The sequence below is a fragment of the Rhizophagus irregularis genome, chromosome 6 (genome assembly GCF_026210795.1).
Source record: "Rhizophagus irregularis chromosome 6, complete sequence".
NCBI lineage: Eukaryota > Fungi > Glomeromycota > Glomeromycetes > Glomerales > Glomeraceae > Rhizophagus > Rhizophagus irregularis.
In genome coordinates, this window is record NC_089434.1 from 2,734,537 (window position 1) to 2,754,026 (window position 19,490).

The following is a 19,490-nucleotide window of genomic DNA, read 5'->3' on the forward strand; positions in this document are numbered from 1 at the left end:
TGTTATCAATTGGCGATATTATTGATAAGTCTGTGATGGCAATTCATTATTTATTTTGAATAAGTTTCAATATCGCATCTAGCTTTTGAATCAAATCATCTTTTATCACATTAATTTCTGATTTAAGGCCACTAATTTCTGATTTAAGTCCGTTAGTTTCTAATCTAACCCATAAATCTCTTCTATAACTTGTCCCATCTCAGGCGATGTGTTTCTAATTCTATACAATTTTGTATGCCATACTGCTTGGGTTGCCCTATTTTTCCATACACAGCATCAACTCCAGTGGTTTCGAATGCTATAACCACCTCTGGTTTGATGTGAACGTGTAAATGACCATGACACTCTTTTGCTTGATAGTCCTTTGATTCCAGAGCAAAAAGTTCAACGGGATTTTTTATCTGTTGTCTACAAATTTTTTCTACCTAATATGCGGACACCTAAATCCATGGTTGTCTATAGATGACTAAATGCTTGCTCGTTTTATGATTGTTTGATCTAGTATTCTTATCATAATTATATATTGTATGTTCCGGGATGAGAATATATTAGAATTTCACTACATCATCCTATTGGGGTATACATATCCAACCATCTTTCCCTCTTCTCCAATTATTATCAGGAAAACGAACTTGTTGTGGCGCTATTCCTGCACAAAAAACTGGGGGTTTGAGTTGTGGACGTTCTAATAAAATTTAGGATATTTATTTGTACTAATACATTCGGATCCGTAATTTCTGTAAAACTCCCATGAATATAATACATTTACGGAAATAACATGGAAAAAAAACCCCAAGATTGCAAAGATCTACTTTTTTAAGATGGCCAGTTTTAAGTTTCAAAGAACTCTTCAAAAAAAAAAAGATATCATTGAGAAATTAAAAGAATATAAATACAAAAATTGCGTAATGTTAACTGAAATTATTATGAAGCCTTGATCATTGGTTAAGCAAATTTTTGATTCGATTAGAGAGAAAAAGATTTTTATTGATTGCGTGGAATCCGTAAATTTTCAGAGAAAAAATTGCAGAGAAAATATTGGACAACAGTATCTGCCAAAACATGTGTTAGAATTAAAATAGTCCATCTACATAAGGAAATTCGGATAGAGGCTTGAGCTTTTATTACATTTTTTTGGTATAAGTCCTAGTAGTGAATTTGCTATTGAACGATTTATTAACGTTAACGGGTTATATTTTGATTGGTTTATTACATTGCATTTTGTGAATAATCGTAACAACTATTCTTTTTGGCAATGCAATCATAACGAGTAACGACATGAAAGATAGATCTTATAAAATAAAAAATTTAATTCAGGAATTGCCAACGTATAGTATATTATATAAGAGAGGAGTGAATGGAATTTATGTCCTAGATGTAAGAAATATGAAGAAGATTGGGAGCACGTCTGGAAATGTGAAGCGAATAAAATAGAAGTTGATGCATTAATTAAAGAATCGATTTATAATTATAGAAGAGGAAAAGAAACACGAAGAAGTCAAAATTTTAATTTATCGAATTATTTACATTTTCCGTGAATGGATCCAAATTTTAAGAGAGTTCTAGAACAACCTTCGATAGTACTTTCTGGGAAAAACAGAGAATGGGAGTTATTGAGAGGAGTTTACAATATAAATTTCGATAGAATTTCAAACAAATAGAAAATTTATGGAGTTTCTGTTACGAAAGTATAAGAATATGGATACCAAGATGTGAATCAGTGGCTGAAATAGAAAAAGAAAGAGGGTTAAAGAAAAAAGATCTCAATATAAAGAATTCTTAACGAAGAAGATGTTGGCTCAGAAGAAAAAAAAATAATAATAAAAATAGAAAAACAGATGAAAATGATAAAATCAAATAAAAAAATTAACAAAAAATATTAAATTAGTAACAAAAGATAAAATGATAGATCAAATTACTGAAGGAAATTCGATAAAGAACAATTGGAGCATGATAATTAAAATGTTATAATTTTAGATAGATTAGTTTAGATAGATTATATAATTTCTAGAAATTTATAGAATGAACTTAGTTATAGAGAATATGATTATGTAAATTATTTTATTTTCTAGGTGCTTTAAAAATTATGTAATCAATATTATTATTGTTCTTAATTAATAAACGCGTTACTATTTTTTTTTTAAAAAAAAGGTTATCATCCGAGGGCAACTATCACTCTTTCAGAGCTTTGCCTTATACGGATGCAGAGCAACAAACAATATAATCACACTTCATTTGTATAAATAAATCCCTTGTGGAACAGTAAAAATAATAATATAAACAATTCTCTGTTGTACATTTCGCTTTATTTGTCGAAATTTGGTGGAAATAAGAAATCATTATGTGTGCATATTAGTATTTTCCGTATTGGCTGATAGTTTGTGCACACGGATGTGAAACCGATCAATGTATAAAAAAATGAACTTATCAAGTCTTTGAATATGAATATCCTTCACTTTACCCTAACAATAAAGACAACATTATGATAACAAAGGAAGAAATTTTAGCTTGTATTAATTCGGTAAATTTAAATGTGAATCCATACGAAACCCTTTGGAGAGGCAAAGTAGAAAGTTATAGCGAAAAGATCCAAGGGTTTGTAAACAAAGAAAAAATATCTGTCATTAAATTGCGAGATATTGCCGATGGTCAAACGTATAAACTAGTAAAGAAAACTTCTGATTTAAGCGCCGATTTATTAGTTCGTCTTGAAAGAAAATGTCAAGTTTATTATCTTTGGTCGAGAACTAAATTGTACGGCAGTGAGTCTTTCGTCTTTGAAGGAAATTGGCGTAACATTAACTATTATTGGACCCTTTTTCCTCAGGAAGACTTTGAAGGAAGTTTCCCTTATTCTTTAAATGAACATTTAGTAAAAAATTTTCTTATGAACGAAAAATTGGTATCTTTAAAAGAAGAAAATGCTTCCTTAACTAAGCAACTCCGCCAATCAGAGGAACAGAATCTTCAACTACAACGGTTGTTGGGACAATTTCAAGAGCAACAAATACAAATAAAACAAGAGGAAATAGAACAAACCGTTTATAATGCTAAAATAAAAATTGAGGAATTGCAAACTCTTCTTACTAACTTGCGAATGTAACATCACTAAATTATAAATACGATCAATTATATAATTGAATCGTTAATTTCTTTTAACTAATGTAACCTTCAATCGTCCATTTCCCATTCTGAGCAGATTTATTTACTATATAACTATTATTTTACTTACATTTAATTTAGTATATTGCGAATTATTTTATCATTATTATTTATTAGTTACATCTATTTATTTTATTTTATTTATTTATTTATTTATTCTTTTCATGTATTTTTTCCACTGTACCTTGTTGCACGTGTATAGGATTAGTTATAAAGATGATTTAAGTAAATCACAATTTTTATACTAAATAAATAAATTTTATTGTATTATTGGTATTTATTAACGCAAAGAGGGTATAGACAATTCATTTTTATTTAAATCACGTGACTAATAGTGCTGGCCAACACTATTTGTAATTCCGACCAGATTTATACCTATTAGCTTGATTTTACATTAAAATACTATAAAGTACATAATAAAAATTTTTTTAAAAAAATTACAATTTTTATCAAACCGATTTTACAAATTTCGGAAAATGAGATTTTACAATTTTCAGAAAATTTGGAGGATAATTACGATTATGAGTTTTTTTATGACGTTAGTTATCATGTTACGACTTACGATTGTTACGTGTAAATTATTTCCACGCTCTTTGATAATTGATATATTGAATAAGAAAATTTATGGAATTATTTCAAATGTAAACGACCTGAGACAAACACACATTAACTTGGAATCAAAAGATTAATCTTAAACTAAGTTTAACACAAGAATTTCCTTTTTTTACAAGAACAAATTTTAAAAAAGGTTCGTGTCCTAAAATTTTAAACTTTTATTATATTCATTATTATTAGCGACTTCAAGAATGCTTCAAATAGACCAAATTCTAACTCCGTAACAAGCTTTGCAATCGAATGAACTTAGATTATTTTATCAACCGCCTGACGATATCAACATCTATAATGTTACTTGTTAAAATTACTTTGCAAGACTATCATCAAAATGTCAATGACAATTACGATTATGAATTCTTTTACCAGTTTCCAGATGATATAAGACATGTAACATTGTAACATGTAAATTTTTACCGCCTTCCTTGATTATAGGTATTTAGAACAAGAAAATTTGTGAATGTCGGTTATTACATTTTTGCGTAAAGATCATTTTTAGTAACACGTAGTCATTAGGAGATTATGGTAATAAAGTCTTATTTATTTGGAATATTGATTATCGATGTCAGTTAAATTATATTATTAATCATTTGTCTGAATTTATTTGATTTATTACCAAGATAGTAAAATATTATTTCTCTCCTTAAATTTTGTTGATTGATTTAACTAAATATAATTTTAACGTCAGATGATAAAAAAATTTTTATTAAAAAATAAAAACCCGTCAAATCTAAGGGATTTAGTACTAATTTACATGTAACATTTGTAACATTGTAACATGTGAACCTGTTCACTGGTTAAGATATTTTAAATCAAAAAAATCAAGAAACCGTGTCCTCCACGAATTAGATGTTTAGAAAACGTTATTGTTGGATTTGTACGATCGGGAGCAGGATAATACAAAGGAAAAAATCTATTATGTAATTGTGTAATTAAATGAAATAAATTCATGTGTTTCAACAATTGTTTGTTGATGAGAATTTTCAGTAATGAGACTGTATCACACAAAAGCTACATCAGTCAAATACGGTCACCAAAAAATTACGTAGTAGTGATTAAAGATACTCAACAAGTCCTTCAATAACAATAACAGTTTTATGTCATATTATCACTACAAAAATTGGTCTATTATTTTTGAACACAGTATACCTGGACGGCAGTATTGGGAAGTTTGTCCAAAACCTGTCCAAAGTTTTATCAAATCCTAAAAGTCTGTCCAAAACCCAACACTGCCTGGACGTTTCACGCAAAAGAGAATACGTACACTGAAAGAGACGACATTTCAACCAGAAGAAGTTGAGGATTTGGTGTCTGCTTATAGCAGGAATAACGATAATATACAAGAGTGCGAGAGTTCAAAATCAAATACGATAATCATTCAAAGAAAATTTCGAACCGAAGACTTGTATTACGTGTTGTTATTGACAAAAATACTTGTCCTACGTTTTACTCAGGAAGTAGTGACCGATACTGGAGAAAAGATGACAACTGAAAGTTCTTTACTCAATATAGAGGGAAGTAGCATTGGAAAGTGGTGTCTAAAAATAAGATGATGATTTCTCCAGAAGAACATTTGTCTAGCGACTTGATCCCAGAACTTCTTATAGATGTATGTATAATTTTTTTTCTTACTATATTAATATTTTTATTTTTTATTTGTCTTACCGTATTTTATTAAAATATTCAAGAAAATATTAAATTTGGAAGAACATAATGATACGAAGGATAAAGGTAAACTTAGGACAGATGTCAACTTAAGGTATGTTTATTATTTAATATTAAGTATACTTAAATAGTGGTATCATCTCATTTAAAATGAAATATTTTTGTAGTATATGGACAAATACAAACTATGCATATTATGAAGATGCAGACATTTTTTCAATTCATTTTTTGAGGAAGTATGATGTTCTACACGACTATTGCGATCATATTGGCAACCTCCTCATCGGCTATGTTCTTGATAACAAGATCATTTCGATTGAAATATTTGATGCGTCAACTTTTCTGTATTGTCATTTATTCGATTGTAACGAGAGGATAGATGATAAGCGGCCCTTATTTCTTTACTCTATCTATTATGAAGATCGTAACGAGTTAAGCGTTTATTTTACTGGTTATCCGCCTACAACAAGATTACAAAGTATCGAGGTAGAAAAGGATGTTCTTATGCAAATAAGTGATAATGGTAAACTTGTTGCTCTATTAATTCGTAATGCGAAGGATAGAATAGCAAGAGAAATTTCAAAAGAAGACAGGGAGAAACTTAGGGAAGAATTTAAATTGAGGCATTATCACTTAAATCATTAAGATTAGAATCAAACAAATCAAACAGCAGTGTAAAAAAAAGTTATACAAATTGTTGTACAATTCTTTAACTTTTTCTTTCTTCCCTTTTAACTTTTTACCTTTTTTATCAGCTTCTAATATATTCTTTAATACTCCTAACTTTGTTTCAGAAATAACTCTGTTGGAAGTATGATTTTTTTTTAACTTTTCTAATTCTTTAATAGCTAGGTAGCGTTTTTACGTGATTTTTCATTTGCTATTGTAATTTCTATATAATGATGTACAGTATGTGTGAATCATTTAATAAAACTTGCAAAAAAAAATTTGAAGTGCATATGAAACGAAAGAATCGCAGTAATAGCTTTAACGAGTGATTTTTAAGCGATTTTTAAAAGATTTGCATGTGACATACCTTTCCACAGCACAACATTTGATTTTCGTAAGTTTCCATATTATAATATAAAGTAAACATTACACAAACTTTATAAAAAGAAATATTTTACATATAATTATCACGTGAAAAATATAAACAAGGTTATAAACCGCAAATATAAAACTATTATATAATAAATGAAAAAGAAATCAAAATTTTTGGAAAAGAATGTTATATGATGATACATTAATGTTAGTATAAATTAAATAAATAAAACGCGATACTATCAAATGATACCTGATACATTTTTTTTCAATAATCAAAAACGATACAACAGTTTATACAACTTCTAATAATCAAAAATCATCACTTCCTTAATCAAAACCGATATATTTGCTAATTTAGTATGTTGCGAATTATTTATCATTATTACTTATTAGTTACATCTATTTATTTTATTTATTTATTTATTTTTTCCATGTATTTTTCTATATATTGTACCTTGTTGCACGTGTATAGGATTAATTATAAAGATGATTTACATTTTATTGTATTTTTTTATTTTTATTTTTAGAAAACAGAAAATCAAACCCGTAGATTCAATTATACAGAGAACCTAAAAAGTCTATATATAATACTATCACTACGAAGCAAGCCACCCCAAGGCGTGACGCTTTCTGTTCTTTATGGAATAGGTGAACGCGAGTCAGAACCACGAACTTTCCCAGGAACACCCGCCTTAATATATATATAAGAAAAAAAAAGAAAAAAGAAAAGATAAAACAAAAATAAACTATATAATATCAAAAACATTTTTAAGAAAACTATTTTGTAAAGTTAAAAATAAATCTATATTATTGAACCCCATATTATCTCTATAAGTAGTCCAATGTCCCGAATGTAAATAATTACTTGTCGTCCAACGAATATGGGCGAGATTATCATTAAAACCACCGTCCCTATAATAAGGAGTAGTGGTGAGATGCCGAGGATTATAATGTCGACGTGGAGGTGAATTGTGAACAGGAGCACCTGGATCAGGAGAAGGAGGAGCTCTTTTCTTATGTCGTTTTCTATAAAATCTTTTTTTGTTTTTTGTAATAGATAAGGTATGTTCCCAATGTTTAACTAAGGAAGCACGACGTGTCCAAATAATTGTATCAATTGAAGACATTAAAGTCGAAAAAAATTTTAAAAATAAAGAAAACCGTAATTTTTTATCATTAATATAAATATTAAAAATTTTAACAAGGTCACTCGGGACCAAATGGTGTATAAGTAAATAACCAGGATGTGATTGTGGTAAAACGTCCACAAAAGAGATATTAAAAAGGGGAAGATTCATAATGGTATCTTTCAAAGTAGAATTTCCTTCCTTCGTATTCTCAATAATAAATTCATGTAAATCATGAGCAGCTCGCATTAATATATTTTTGATATGAATTGAATGTTCCTTGCATAAGCCCACGTGCGTATTATCATCGCGGGCACTAGTGCATTCAATGCAAGGTATGCTGCCTAGAGGGTATAAACGAGGGTAATTGCGTTGTTGTATATCGATTGTTGGATATATAAAATTACATTTTTTAATTCTATTTCCTTGTCGTTTAGAGAGCTTGGCACTACACGGAACGTCCTTACATTTTATTGTATTTATATAAAGTTCGAAGTGACAATTTAAAGAATTATAATCACGTGACTAATAGCGCTATTTGTAATTCCGACCAGAATTATACCTATTGGAGGTTCCAAATTAACCAATATATATATATACAGTATATATATATATGATAAAAATAATTTTTTTTTTAACTTTTCATTGGCAAATTTTCTTGTTTCCATAAAATCGGCAAATTTAGAACCTTATAAATCAAATATACAAAAAGTAGTTTAGAAGTTTAATTCTGACTTTATAAATAGATAAATGGTTAGAATTTTAAGGAAAAAATGCTTTTAATATTGTTTATCTTTTATTTGCATAAAATTCTATAATTATTAATTTTTAATTTTTAGTATATGACTAATTTTAACCCGGGATTGTTAATATTATTTAATCCTAGGTGGTGGTTTAATTATCTTAATTCATCCAGAGGTGAATAAGCTGTTATAGGAATATCTCTGATGTTATTAGTTTATGGTTAGTTAAAAAAAAAAGAGTTAGTTTAGGGATAAGTTGTCAAATTATTTGCTAAGGGTTAGGTATAAAGGAGAAAGTTGATTTAAGATAGTTGACAGAATATAATGTTAATGGCTTTGTTTCTTTTTAGGCAACAGATAATTTTATCCAATCAGAAAGTAATGGCAATTAAAGGCTCTATTTTAATAACATATCATATGAGTTACGTTAAAAAATCCAGCGTTAGTTATTTTTATACGCGCAGAGCACGCAAAATAAAATATGATAGTAAGCGCTATTACTACATGCGCAGAATTTAAAAGGATGATGTTTATGGAGTTTCACAATCAAAATTTGATCCTTTATATAATATGTACATAATTTCACATAATTTTCACATAATTAAACACACTTAAATACAATTTCATATAATTTTCATGTAATCCCCATAATATGCGGGCCACGGGAAAAATCTTTCTGGTAAAATTTATAGTTTATTCTAAAAGCTGTGTAAAGTTATCACAACACAAAATTAGACTTTATACCGAAATGCTCTGTTTTCTTCCACAAAAAATTGGCGATTTAAATCACGTGACCATACATATTGTAACGTCTTAGGAAAGAAAAAGAAAAAAAACAAACCCAAATTAATCTGGCGCTTCACAATTACGTGTTTAAAAAATGGGAATCAACCATTAATGTTAATACGAACAAACGCAAGCGAAAATACCGCCAATTAAAACCATCACATCTACATCAACAACAAAGGGATGAACCCAAAACTCTTTCAAACTCGATGTGCCTCAGGATCACCGGGAACGTACTTTTATGAGTGATATAGAACATTCTTATCCTTGACCACAATCCAGTTAACGGCACAATATTTTTTAAAGCCTGTTTTATTATTAAAAAAAAATATTTTTTTACCGGCATTAACGTAAAGTCAAAAGTACACGAAGCATATTCATAGATATCACATACATCACAAAAATATTAATAATATTATACAGTATATCTGGCTAAACTAACAATAACTAATAATAATTTCTAAAATCCTAAGATTCTATTGAAAAAACAAATAAAAATAAATGAGTTAGCATTTTGTATTAAACTACAATGAGATTAATAATCATGTTGATTTTTTTTTTGAAAATGTACGTTCTTATTAGAAATATTAAAAAATTAAATAGTATGAAAACAGGAAAGAAAATATATAACACGAAAAATTAAACATATCGGCTATCAATTATTATATTGACAAATTTGATTGTCCAGGATAAGCAATGCCGAAGGAATAAAAATAAACCAAAGTTTGCGAGCCGACACGAAATATACTACATAATATTTTTATTATATATGCAGTATATAAAAAGATTCTCATAGCAAACAAATTATTTACACTACTCTAAATCCGATAAGCACAAAATTTAAAAGAAAGTTCTCTTATATTACCTTGATGTAATTTTTATTGTCCTCGCTTCGCTCCGGACTCACTACGCGCAATTCTGTCCACTCGCGTGATCATCAGCCAATAAAATTGCAAATTTTAGTTATATTTTTTTTTTGTTCCGGACCCATAACGGATCCGTTTCCTAGTATCCAAATTTAGAACTTTAAAAATGACATATTGGGAAAAAATTTGTGTTCATCAAATTAATTTCGTCATGGGTTGATGATCATGGAATATTTATAATCATGTGATCGAATACGTAGCATCAAATATGATCGAGTAAATTATCTTCATCTTCGAACGTTCATTATTTATTAACATCCAATTTATATACAAAATATAATATGTATATATATTCAATGAATATCATGATGATGTTTTCATACGATTACGGTATAAATAAATTTTTATTGACAAACGTTTATAAATATAATAAGCAAAACTGTGTACCAGCAGAAAACTTTCCTATTTTCAGAGACTTACGGGCAGGGAAAAGAATGAAATTTATTTGTAGTTAATCTACCAGGTTGAATGCAGAATAATAACAATCTACTTATTAAAAATAGTTGAGTAAATTAATTTTGACGTCATTTATACATCATACTGGCGAACTTCATTATTATTTTTTGACACGAAATACTGCTGATTACTATATCATAATAAATTCCCATATACTGTACATTTAATTCCTGAACTTCGATTATTAAAATATGAATATATAAACAGACTGATCAGCTACATATTTCATATTTTGTTTTTACTGTCTCACGCGGTCAACCCTCTATAGTTCATCTACACGGAATTATTTGTTCGTTAGATTACGTGTTCTGTGTTATATTTTACATCATGAATTTTACTAATAAGAAACATTAGTGATTATTCAAATTAAAGTTACTAAACAAATGATTAGTTTTATTCAATAGGCTAAAACTAAAGCATTTAGGGATTGGATCGGTTCAATTTATTTTTACATGGACACTTAGTGTACACTTGTACAGTATCTTCAGATTGCATAGAAAAAATAAAATAAATAAAATCTGAGTTGCATATTTTTATGTAAATAAAAATGCGAGAGTCGATCGTAAATTACATATACTGTATGTACAATGAAGTGATGGAACAGATGAATCAATTAAAAATCATTAAATTCATGGTTCATCTTATTGAATTTCTTATCTCTCGCAAGACATTTTTATAGTGATTAAAATAAAAAATACAATCCAAACAATCTGCAATCTGATTTTTTGATTTCAGGTGTTATAAGTACAAAAAAAAAACATTCTGCGCCAATATTACATTTTCTTCATTTGGAAATACGTAATTCTGACCAGAATTATGCCGATTTCAAAATATATAAATAAAGCAAATTGATTAGTCATTAGTAGAATATCGTCACACCGTACGGCAGACGGCAGTAAGGGTGCACAATAAAATCATCAGAGAGATAATAAAAAAATTTTTTGATGCACAAATTTAAAATATCTCAATATATATTAAAAGATTTCAGTTAGATAAAGCTAATGTTCCGTATATTAAAGTCATTGAGCTTTAAATTTGAACCATATTTATCCACCAGAATTCATAATTTCAATAATTCTTGGTTGAATTAACGTTAGTTAGTCACATGATCTAATTTATTATCGTCGGTGTGTATAAAAAAAAAATTTTTTTTTTTGCCTATTTTGTCTCCCATTATACGAAATTTTTTTTATTATAAAACCGCGAAAAAAAAAAAAGGTTCAGAAATAAAAAAATCTTTTAATTTTCATCTCGCTTAACGTGAATTACTTCAAATTAGTTATTCCCCAAACATACAAAATATCAATATTTTTTATTTACTATCATTTTTATTTTTTTTTTCTTGTATAATTTTCTTAGTGCGTGATACATTTCTATTTTTTAAAAAATTCTTTCATAACATCCATTTTTTCGTCCGCAAAAAAGTTACTTTAAATTCTTTTTATATAAATACGAACATATTTTACGTTCTTCTATCATAGCAAAAAAAAAGCTACGAATATTTAATGCAGCAGCTCCAACTGACAACCGCAGCACTTGATTTGGATTTGGTAAACCAATATTTCAACCTAATGCAAGTAATGCAACCGGTACAACAAATTTCGCAGTTGAATGAGTTATTTTACCAACCACCGAATGATGATAATTTCTATCACATAACTTTTAACCCGACCATAAAACTTTCAGAAAATGGGACTTTACAACTTTCGGAAAATTTTGAGGATAATTACGATTATGAGTTTTTTTATGAAGCTAGTTTACCTAGTTATCATGTTACGTGTAAATTGTTCCCACGCTCTTTGATAATTGATATATTAAATAAGGAAATTTATGGAATTGATTTCGATGTAAACGACTTGAGATATAAAGACGCGTTAACTTTGAATCAAAAGATTAATCTTGAAATGAATTTAACACAAGATCTTCCTTCTTTACAGGAACAGATTTTAAAAAGGTTCGTCCTAAAATTTTATCATTTTATTTATTTTATTTGAAGCTTGATTGATATTTATCTATTCATTATTATTAGCGACTTCAAGAATGCTTCAATAGACCAAATCCTAACTCCACAACAAGCTTTGCAGTCGAATGAACTTAAATTATTTTATCAACCGCCAGGCGATATTAACATCTATAATGTTATTTGTAAAATTACTTTGCAAGATTATCACGATGTCAATTACGATTATGAATTCTTTTACCAGATTCCAGATGATATAAGACATGTAACATGTAAATTTTTATCGCCTTCCTTGATTATAGGTATTTTGAATAAGAAAATTTATGGAATCAATTTTGACGTAAACGAATTTAAACGCAAACATACATTAACCTTGCAACAAAAATTAAATCTCAAACTAAATTTAAAAAATCACATCCATGAGATCGGATTTTGATGGAAATAGAATTTCTTTTCATGGAAATATTGAAAGCATGCGACACAAATAATTGAGTATTTCGATAATGCAAATGCTCAATCACAATTTCGAATTAATATTTTTAGTTTTTTTTTCTTTAAATTAAATTTAAAATAAATTTTAAGATTGTAAGTAATTAAAAAAATGTATAATTTTTTAAATTATTTTAAGGAAACACTTGAGCGAAATTTAAGATTTGTACAATTAATTAGAAATTATATTTTTATTCAATAGATAATAATTATTTTTATAATTAAAGAATGAGTTACAATAGAAAGTGTCAGATTTAATTAATTGTAAATTTTATAACGCTCTAAATAAATAAATTAATTTTGGGACATTAAATTTTCGTTATTCAATAGACTCTTTATTCGTAATGATAAATTTAATTTAATGTTATTGAGATTTTTCATTTACAGTTCGTTATTAATTTTATAATGAAAACAATTTTGGAAGTGTCGTTATTGTATACAAAAGTTAATTTTAACTTTAACAAACTATCATTTAAACTTTATTACAGCTTTTAACAATTGTAAAAACTAGCTAAAACTAAAATCATAAGCAATTTTAACATTTGGTTTCAGTCAATTTATATTCATGGAGTTTTTATAGAAATTACGAATAACAGGGAATGTAACTCCGGTCTACGTAATTATTTGACTAGACAAATTCGTAAAATCGATTGTAGAACTATGACTCGGAATTTACTCAGAGAAATCATTACTTTCAAATACTGCTTATTTTGGTTCACAAGGCTTTCATTCAAAATTCATTGAGTTTATCTTATTCTGGAGTGTCTTCTGTTACATGTACGCCAACATGAAACTGCATGTAACAATCTCCTGCATTTATCTTTCTTTTAGGCTTGTATGTACGACTCTTTTATTTGGTAAATTGATATGCAAGATAAGAAATTTAAAATGTCACGGGATAGTAATTTACCGCAGTTGACTCGTGATTTACAAACACATGATTTAAAGATTGGCAAGGAAAAAGTGATATCATTTATTTTATCAGTTTATTTTAGATTTATTAGTTTATGTTTTTAATAATTATAATCATTGTATGGACTTTAGCTTAATTATAGCTTAATTCATATAGCTTGTTTTTGATTTTTTTAAAAATAACAAAATTATCGGGCACGATAATGAAAGTTATTGTTCAGTCGATTAGGAATATGCGGGATTTTACTAACCGATATTTTTATGAGACATCAATCAGTATTAGTAGCATTAATTCCTATTGGTCACCGCAGTATTCCTAATGACCGAAATATAACTCAGTTATTGGATGGGGGATCCAATAACTATTTAATATAAATATATATATTTTGCATAATTTTGAAGAAATTCAAATTATTCTAGATAAACGCTTCTTTAGTGCTTCTTTACTCTTTTTATACAAAGCAAGAATTTTTTTAACCCATGCGCTCCGCCGAGCCGAATATAGTGGATATAGTTTACTTCGGTAACGAATATAATATTCAAACTAACCAAATACAATAAATATTGCATTCAACCTAACCTATTATATTCAAACTAACTAATTATATCATTCATTTAAAGAATATTTATCATTATGCTAACCAAAAAATTTTTATTTTCCCAGCTTGCATGGTGTAATTTTATTCATCCCTTACAGCTTCAACAATAAAAATTATATATGAAATAAAATAAAATAGAATAGAATAGAATAGAATAAAATAAAATTAAAATAAAATAAAATAAACAATTTCAAGTTTTCAAGTTCAAGTAGGTTTCAAGATTTTTTAAATGGCGCATGTTAAAATTCCAGAAGAATTTACATGTAGAACGAAAATATATTTTAAGAAAAAGAAAAAAGGGTAACAATGAAATCAAAGAGATACTAAACTTATAATACTGTATTTTAATTTGATTGCAACACACATTGAATTAAATTTAACTATGAAAAAAAAATTTTTTTTTTTTTGGATTAAATTAAAAAAATTTTTTTTTATCTTGCAATTTTAAGCTTTGTTTAGAACTTTAGAACTTTTGTAATACTATAAAAAAATTTTTTATGTGATAATCTCTTGTTCCGTCCTTTTTTCAAATAATTCCTGCAGTTATTACGTAAGATTGGTCAGAAGTTATATCTATTTTCTATTTAAATCACTGGCGGAATTTTCAAATTTTCAAAAACAAGAAATTTGAAAATTTGTTTGCAGTATAAAACATTTTAAAGATTAAGATGTAAACAATACAAAATAACTAGCATCATAAAAATATTTCAAAATAAAAATAAAATAAAATAAATAGGAACTGACTAAAGTAAAAAAAAAAAATAGTATTTTTTAAAATACAATATTTTTTAAGGCGCTGAACTAGCTGAAGCGCTGCAAAAAACCTCCTTTTACACTCTAAGTAAAGTTGTAGAGCTGGTCGGACACCTACTAAATAAACTTGACAGTAAATTATATAAACTCGTACTTTGACTCCCGATAAAAAATTTTTTTAGAAAAGTGATCATCATGCATACCACCTCCCAAAAACAATTTTATGCATAATGTAAAAAATTTTTTTGCAATGAGAATTTTAATACTCAAAAAATTACGTACTATACATGTTTATATACGTATTCATTTTTATTTCATTTTATACATAGAAGGAATGTACATTATGTATACATAACCGCACATCGTTTATATTTATCACTTTCTAAATAAATTAATCAATAAAAAAAAAAAATACTGAAATTAAGGCGCTGTAAGGGTGTGGCGCAGCTAATGAATTTTTCGGCGAAATGGCAAGTCGGGTAATTTTACATGTCGGTAAAATGGCATTTTCAAATCCGTGACAAGTTATGTGGCCCGGCAATTCCTTTTTTACATCCTAAACGTATTTTCGTTTGTTCTATAAGTTAAAGTTTGTAATTTTAAATCCGTAAGACGCGTTTTGTATCATTGACTAAAGAATAATATCTGATATGTTTGTGTTTACATTACAATGAACAATAAATAATATTAATTTGCATGCATAAAGTAGCAAATTAAGGAAATAAACATTCCAAATGATAACTAACTTTTTTGAATGATTACTTAATAATTTCGTTTTTAAATTTCTACTAAAAGAAGTTAGATCCCATTTACATATCTAACATAGGAAATAGAACAACGAATTAAGAAAGTGGCGAAGCTAATAAGGTTGTACGGAATGTCAATCACAATAATAAAAATGATTATCTTAAAATGGATTTATTATATCCTTAAAGCACAATAATTTTCATTATTTCATTGATTCTTCATCGAATTTGAGATTTTTGAGCCGTGAATTTAAACATTTTTTTTTCCCATTGCAATAAGTTTACAATCTTGATATACGTTACGATACAGGCTCAATATTAAAAATGAATACTATTATTCATACTATGTAAAATAAAAATATCAAATATAATTTAAAATTTTAAAAATATCGTTATATTATCCTACCACGTAAAACGGAATCTTTATCAATATCACCATTTTCGTAATCATTTTTATTTGGGTCTAGTTGCATAACTTGCCTTATAAAAAATTTTTATCCGTTATTTCTGTAAAAACTCCGTAAAAGTGAGCCTTTCTCGGATCCATTCAAACGATCACCCTAAATAAAATTCTGGAAAACTCCACAGACACGTGATCATTTTTTCTGAAAAATTTTTTATAGGGTCAGAATGAAAGAAAAAAATAAACAAAGAAGTTTAGTGACGTTATTTATTTATTAAAAGTTTGAATGAATGATAAAATATAATAAAAAAAAAACGATTGTTCCAAAAAAAGTTAACTAGGTTCTTTTCTTTTCTTTTTCTTTTTCTCTAATTTCAAAATGAGGATATTTTTATTTTTCTTTTATCAATTATTTTATTGGCGATATTACCAGCGAAATCATTCCATTCAACACCTCGCTTGTTAAATACAGATTATGATGATGATAACACTATAGTCGTTCGAATAGTTCGTGTAAGGTGTAAACTATACAACTCCTTCCAAAATTTGTGTGGAGGAATATGTACAATTTATCCTAATTGGAACTGTTAAAGGATTTGATCTTTAGCAGATACATTAAATATCGTCCAAAATTAGATTATGAACCAACCGCGCAGCGATCATCGTGATCATCACATGAGTTTCATGACATTTTTAATTCTGCCCAAAATTCTACCCTAATTCTGGTAAGATGACAATCACCAGCGTTGATATTTAGCAATACTCATAGTGAATTTAGTTGGACGGAATAATTAAAAGGCATATATTTAAATGTAAATTAACCTTTTTATATATACCCGTGTTTGCCCAAAAATAAGCAACCTTTTTTATCATAGGGTTGCTTATTTTTGGGTACAATTATATTGCTCGAAATCTACACCTTTTTTTCTTATCAAGATGCGCAAAATCATCATTTTACGATCATCCAATTTGTACAAAGGTTATACAATGTGCAGAAGTTGGGAAATTTGTAATCAATATTAAAGTAATTAGGATGATAATACTTTTAATGACAGAATAGAGCATTTCCTTCATTGATTTTAATGCCAGAATAGCATAATTTTCTTCATTAAACATTATTTGCAATTATAATTATATTTATTATTATATTGTCTATTAAAATTTTACAAGGAATTTTTCAAAAATTTTACGAGTTGCTTATTCCGTACAAATATGATATTGCTTATTTTTGGTACTTGCTTATTTTTGGACAAATACGGTATGTGACATGAGCATAAACAATAAAGATTATTGTTCCGCTTCTTTTATAGTAAAATTAGGTTAGGTGCATCCTTTGTTAATACTATTACTAATGAATGTTTTCCCACCCAAAGATTCTATTACACCAAAGTTCGTAATAATGGATTTCTTCGTACTCGCCACATAGGGGTATATTATTAGGTCTTTAGTTTACAATTGATTTAATTTCTTCCATTGTTGTAGTTGTCTGTAATGTATTCTCTTGCAGTATAGTTCTGTACTTTCTTCTTCGAAATTGTATCATTGTTATATCTTCAATTCTTGTCTAATAACAAATACAGTCAACTCTCTTTATAGTCACACATTTGGGACAGTCCATATTTGGTGATTATAAAGAGATGTGACTATATAAAAAATTTCTTATATTTGTATGTCATAATTCTGGCCAAAAATTAACATTTTAGCCAGAATTATACTTAAAACTTTATTGTATCGTAACTTCGCCAATATTAATCGTAGAGAGATGATCTTACCGCCATTCGATTCGTCTTGATGAGACGGTTCTAATGGTATAAAATACGTCGAAATCCAATCACTAGATTAATTTCCGAAATTAAAAAAATATTAATGGTTTTTGTGTAATAACTCTGCCAATATTGATCCTAGAATGACGATCTTACTACCATTCGATTCGTCTTGATGAGACGATTCCAACGAGCTATATATCGTATTTTTACAATCACTAGGTACTAAGAAATCTAGCAAAATGTTAAATGGCGCAGTAAACGTAAATCAAGAAATATTATAATGCCGATGTTTAACATTTTGTTGAATAACTCGTCAGCCAGTGATCGGAAAAGGATAAAACTAAAAGGATAAAACTAAAAACTAAAAAAAACTCTCTCCCGTTCTGCTCACTTGACAATATTCACGGAAAAAATAAAAAATTTTTTTCGAAGTTTTTTATTACTTTTTCTTTATATTTTCTTTATTTTAGATAACTACGACACTCTACAACATGTCTAAAGATAACAAGAAACAAAATAACAAGTCTAACAAAGATACTACTTCTAAACGTCCTGCCTCTAGCTCTCCAGCAGGCAACGTTTCTGGTCAAGGTCCCGCTATATCTGACCCTTCGAACACTTCACCTTCGACCACCTCTACTAACAAACGTACCAGAGTCAGTGCTGAAGACTCTGTCATGGATGTTGATAAACCTCTCACGCCTCCTGGCCCTGTTGAGACAACTTCCGCTGAGATACCTTCTCAACCTGATACCTCTTCTCTGGACGCTTCCCAACACGCCCCTGCTAACAATAACGATAAAGGCAAAAGCCCAGAAATTACTCCCGCAGTCTCCTTCCCAGAACGTGCTGCCTCCCCGAACGCGTCCCAAGCTGCAGTACAATCTCAACCTACACTTTTCTACGCCTCAGCCACTCCTAATGACGTCGAAGGCTTTTGGACTCACTTCGCTTCGAACCGCGACGCGTGCGACGCGGTTGATCGACAACTTTCCTTGTTCCCCTCTTATGGTAGTCGTGCCACATGTAGTGGATCCAACGATTTGAAGAGGATCATCGTACACTTCCGGAAAAAGGAAGATCTTGACAAAGCCACAGCTTCCCCTATGGATTCTTTGTTCGGCTTACATTTCCATGCATATGACCCCAAGGCTATTAAGGCAGACGAACACGCACGTACCCTGGTGGTTACTGATATTCCCCTTTTCATTACTGACGCGCTTTTGCGTGGCACCTTCTCTCGTTATGGCAATATTACTCGCTGCCATACCCGTTTATCTAAACTTTATCGTATTGCATACATTACCTTTGAATCTACTGGTGCAATACAGAACCTCGACT

General features: G+C 28.5%; 4 protein-coding genes across 4 annotated transcripts; 3 read left to right on the forward strand and 1 right to left on the reverse strand.

Moving 5' to 3' along the window:
* Positions 1 to 2,482: 2,482 nt before the first annotated feature.
* Positions 2,483 to 3,103, forward strand: OCT59_026330 (uncharacterized protein; the record flags this gene model as incomplete). The annotated part of the gene is made up of 1 exon (XM_025314893.2): positions 2,483 to 3,103. The coding sequence occupies one exon, from the start codon at positions 2,483 to 2,485 to the stop codon at positions 3,101 to 3,103; it is 621 nt and encodes a 206-aa protein (XP_025184242.1).
* A 2,220-nt stretch (positions 3,104 to 5,323) lies between these two features.
* On the forward strand, positions 5,324 to 6,084 carry OCT59_026331 (uncharacterized protein; the record flags this gene model as incomplete). The annotated part of the gene is made up of 3 exons (XM_025324830.1): positions 5,324 to 5,383; positions 5,463 to 5,533; positions 5,607 to 6,084. The coding sequence occupies 3 exons, from the start codon at positions 5,324 to 5,326 to the stop codon at positions 6,082 to 6,084; spliced, it is 609 nt and encodes a 202-aa protein (XP_025184241.1).
* A 1,145-nt stretch (positions 6,085 to 7,229) lies between these two features.
* OCT59_026332 (uncharacterized protein) lies at positions 7,230 to 7,859 on the reverse strand (the record flags this gene model as incomplete). The annotated part of the gene is made up of 1 exon (XM_025324829.2): positions 7,230 to 7,859. The coding sequence occupies one exon, from the start codon at positions 7,857 to 7,859 to the stop codon at positions 7,230 to 7,232; it is 630 nt and encodes a 209-aa protein (XP_025184240.2).
* Positions 7,860 to 12,026: 4,167 nt separating this feature from the next.
* On the forward strand, positions 12,027 to 12,917 carry OCT59_026333 (uncharacterized protein; the record flags this gene model as incomplete). Its single annotated transcript, XM_025331668.2, has 2 exons — positions 12,027 to 12,475; positions 12,551 to 12,917. 2 exons carry the CDS (start codon positions 12,027 to 12,029, stop codon positions 12,915 to 12,917), a joined length of 816 nt encoding a protein of 271 aa, XP_025184239.1.
* Between the last annotated feature and the right edge of the window lie 6,573 nt (positions 12,918 to 19,490).